Here is a 4,644-nt window from a genome sequence, read left to right as displayed (position 1 = left end):
AAACACCCCCCCCCCCCCCCATCATTGGGATGAATAATTTAGAGTAAAATTCATACCCAATGCAAGTGGATAAAAGACCCCATTCATGATGTCAATAATTCTGTCCTTTTACATAACAATATTATTAAAAATACATAGAAAACAATTAAATAATGAAACAATGAAACTAAATTGAACAAAATAAATCTGAAATTGGTCACACTGAACTATTTTAGTACTAAACAAGAACCAAATTACATTCTCACTCCGGAAGAAGCATTAAATGGAAGACTGCAATGATTTTTAAATAATTCAGTGATAGATTTTTTTTTATTCTGGTGCGGAACTTTATCATCAACAGTTAGGATACTACTAATAATAATGTTTAAAGTAATCAGTCTTTTTAGTTTGGATCAACTGTAATTAATTCAAGTCCATCATTTATTCACCGAATCAAGAGTAACACTTTTCCCCATATTCCCTTTAAGAAATGCCTAACAAATACAGAACTCACAATACTCACCTCTCCAAATCCACCTTTGCCTAGTACTCGGTAATGCCTAAACGTGTGCTTGGTTACTGGTTGCCTAATTGACAAAAAGGAACAATTAATCTCTAATTTCCTGTTACATTATTTGTATTTTCTTTCAGAATCCTGTTTGTCTCTATCTATTCCCTCCTATCACGTAACTGGCACCCAACTGATTGGTAAATTAGAACAGAACCGAGTGCCATATAAACGGTGTGCTTCTGCTCATGGACCCTGGATCCCTCTTATGGCCAGAAGGGCGTTCTCTGAAGCAGAACCAAAGGTTTGTGATCTTTTTAATTGGTGCAATTCACAGTTTAAGAATGGATTTCCAAGTATTTCAGCATAAGATTTTCTAAAGAGTACACAGCACTGATTCAGCTTTGCTCCCAATGAAGCTAACAAGATGTTAGCGTTATATGCCAGGGGATTTTGTGTTTCAGAGGAAGGTGTTTGGTCTACTGGTCTGCCCAAGTTTCTAAGTTCTCCTCCTGGCCCTGCCATTAACTCAGCTCAAACCAAGTTTTTCAATGTTAAATTCATATCTAGACACCTGGAAGCTTAAATGAGTTGGCCTCATTTCTAAAACTGTTGAAAGAGCTATCAACTAACACTGACTCTGATGGAACTGAATGGTGATAGCACTTAAAAATAATCAGGCTATTTATTTAATTGCTTAAATATAGACATTCAGAAACCTAACAAAACAAAAACATGGGAGCTTATTTTTAATCTTGATTCCTACAATTAGGCAAGCCACTTGAATTGCACTGCGGTTAACATTACTGTAAAACTGGCTAAACTCAAAAAGCCTGATTAATGTAATTGTCAGTGATGTGGTAGTACCAAGAAATCCCAATTAGGATCAGGACCCTATATATGCTAGAAAGTATACACGCGTTCAGAAAAGATTTTTAAGTTTTCAGTAGTTAAATGTAAAGTGAGATCATGAGATAGATATTTTAAGTATTAATACCACATGATCCCAAGCCCCACTAGGGCCCACTTGCCTGTACCATCTACCCAATCTCTCTCATTTTTCAGACTGTAAGCTTCTCAGGCATGGACTGTCATTTACTAAGTTTTGTAAAAAGGCTTAGTACAACAGGACTCCTGTTTGCTTTCTGACACTGCTGCAATATATAAATGTTAACTATAACAACTTACCTTTCTAACCATTTCCATTGTAAAAACCGTGAGAAATGCGTGCTTTCTTGATAAGCCTCAAATGGTCTTCCACTTAAATAATCATGAATAACTCTGAAATAATAATTTATAATAGTTTATCTTAATAGACTGCCTAGAGAGACTGGTCAGGCAGGAGAAGCTAAACAATCTCTTATAAGTCCATTTAAAAATAGGCAAAGGTGCATCGTCATCATTGTATTCCACAGTGGCTTTACGAAGATTTTACTGTTTGCACCCATGGCAAACACAGCGAAGTCTAAATCACTCCAAGGACACGCCAAGGAACTAATGAAAAAGTGGAGCTATACCATTGGTCAACCATCTGTGACCAAACATGGTGTGGAGACACAAGAAGACAATGCCCATGTTTGCCTCAGACAAGAGATAAGTTTGCAGAATGGCACTGAGAAATATACTTGATGATGCACTAATGAGTACGGAAGCAAGAGCTCCTGGTTATTTCAAACAGGAAAGGAATATGTTCTCTAAATACCCAAAAATTATTTTCAAACTGAACCATCAGAACAGCTGATTTTAAAGGGTTAGGGGTAAGGGTCAGGGGAAAGATGAGATTTTGCTCCTAAAATAATTTAGGGTATGGAAGCAAGGGTGAAGGATCTCTCCTCCATTCCTGCCTTCCAGTTTGTGGACAAAAGGTCAGAGTACCAAGTGTGGAGACACAAATACAAGCTGCTCAGAAGTGCTTCTAAGTTCTTCAAGGCACGTCTGATAAAAACAGGATGCTACTGTCTGCTGACTTTTCACAAATAGACTGCATTGAATGACAACAACTATTTTAGAGCTTCTGGTCATCAACTGCATGTTAAAGGGCTACATTTCAGCTAGATCAAAGGCTTCTTGTAAATCAGAACCTGAAATTATTGACGTGCCCCTGTTCTTCTTCTATTTTCTACCTATATGTTTTTTTTTCCCCCCAGAAGTCCTTCACCTATAAAACTTGCCTAAAAATAGCAACATAAAATTACCCTGGCTGCATTATCCAACCTCTACCCACAGTTCCTTTTAGAAGCATCATTTCACAATTTAATGGAAAACTCCCCACCCACTCTTAAAATCTCTGTGTGTTCAATGTAATGAGTTCTCAGATCCAGCACAGTAAATGACTTATGCATTAGCTATTATTTTACAACTTGCAGCATCATTATGGTTTCAAACCATCACATTTCAAAGCAACATCTTTCTTGCAAAGTTATAACTCTAAAATATATTATTCTCTGATTTTAATTATGTTCTTCAGTTGTCAGAAATATATTACCAAGGCCAGTAAGTTTCCAGTTGCAGGCTACTAAGAAAAACTGAACACAAAGTATTTTGTCACTTGAGATGGTTTGGCACAATTTACTTTTTTTCAGTATATCTATAGCACTAACTTTTAATAATTTAAATAAGGTTTAGGGCAAAAATATTCTTAAAAGTTAGTTCAAGAAGTCTCAAGGAAGACTTGTCTTTAGAATTTGATAGTACTCAATAAAAATGACTTTTCCCAAAAATCTTTTTTCAGCACAAGCAAGTTAGACAACGGGTTTTGCAGGATATACTGCTTATTTTTGCTAGATCATTAATTCAAACATGTATAAGAAGCCTTGAAACATAAGTCTCATTACTGAGAAAGCAAAACTCAAAAAGCAGTAGATGCAGAATTGTACACTTCGTTTACAGAAGGCATGAAGCTGTGCCCACAAAAAAAAAAAAAAAAGATGCCCCGTTTGACAAAATCTCTATTATTTATACAGAACAAACAGGACCTCAGTTTTTAAGACGTCATCTGAAAGACCAATCCAAAGTTACGTTGCACAGCATACAAGCTACCTGCATCAAAAGAATACAGGACTCTACAATTTCAGGGATATGAACATGGACTGTTAAAAAAATAAATCCATAAGTAATAGCCAGAAATCTGCAACATTCCCATCAGACTAAGCACCACAGTATACAGGGAAAAATAGAACAGCCCCATCCTTCCTGTGGAGCTCAAGAACTTTACTGTAAGCAGGGAAGAGAATGGCCTACATGACAGGTCATCCATTTTACTTAAAACTTCTTATTACGGTGTACTTCACGTCTGTTTTGATCTTTTATTCTTAGATTATTGTGCAGCATAGTGTTTTAAATTTCCAGAGAGATGACCCAAGCTGCAACAAACGTGTTTCATGCAGACATGATCAAGCATGCCTTGAAGAACCAGTAATATTAGAAATATAAAGGCTCTACAAGAGTTGAAACATTTGTAACTATGTATCAGCTCTTCAAAGTCTTTGTTCCTGGAGATGTTTGAACTGCAAATTAAACAAAACTGAGCTTGCCATTCAATATTAAGATTAACTAATGTGACCAATCCTTTAAAACTAGATTTTTAGCTACAATGATTCAACATCACTGTTGGCCACAGTTTCATGATTTCTAAATAGGCATTATCTGTGAAGGTTTCCCTGTGTCTTCACAAGGTTATTTTTGTGATTTTTACATTTACTTTTCTGAAAGGGAAAAATCCACTACAAGTCTAGAGGCAAACAACAATTATATCCATAACAAAATAAGCTGGTATGATGCAACTGTTACACATCCCCAATTCTGTAGCAATACAAATGTGGCAAAGCAAATGCACTGCATCTTTATATCTATTTCATTCAAGTGAACCAGTGTACACAGTTGATGCCAGGGGATAGCTCCTTTTGAAGTGGGTGGCCTTTTAAAACAGAGGGGGGCAATTATTTCGGCCAGAGGGCCACTTACCAAGTTTTGGTGAGCTGGTGAGGACGCGCAAATAAAATCTTTTAGATTTCATTTTAACAAATTATAGATAACAAAAATCATATACTAAAAAAAAGCAAAAATCAAACATCTACTATATTTTAATTTTATTTAAAAAAAATAACTTTTGTCCCAATTTATGTTTTTCTGAGTAGTGTATATAGAGGCAATTGCAT

The 4,644-nt window shown here is 35.8% G+C and overlaps 1 protein-coding gene across 1 annotated transcript in view; it reads right to left on the bottom strand.

Annotated features, from left to right (window-relative positions):
* The window catches only part of GRK4 (G protein-coupled receptor kinase 4), a 95,493-nt gene that overhangs the window by 54,342 nt on the left and 36,507 nt on the right, over nucleotides 1-4,644 (bottom strand). Inside the window, exons 6-7 of the mRNA XM_019526516.1 lie at nucleotides 1,676-1,768; nucleotides 503-566 (exon numbers count right to left, since the gene is read on the bottom strand). Coding sequence (XP_019382061.1) covers nucleotides 503-566; nucleotides 1,676-1,768 — 157 coding nt within the window. The remainder of the gene's footprint in view (nucleotides 1-502; nucleotides 567-1,675; nucleotides 1,769-4,644) is intronic.

Source organism: Gavialis gangeticus, unplaced genomic scaffold (assembly GCF_001723915.1).
Source record: "Gavialis gangeticus isolate Ggan-Ray unplaced genomic scaffold, GavGan_comp1, whole genome shotgun sequence".
In the NCBI taxonomy this organism is placed as follows: domain Eukaryota; kingdom Metazoa; phylum Chordata; order Crocodylia; family Gavialidae; genus Gavialis; species Gavialis gangeticus.
This window is presented reverse-complemented; position numbering and strand designations above follow the sequence as displayed.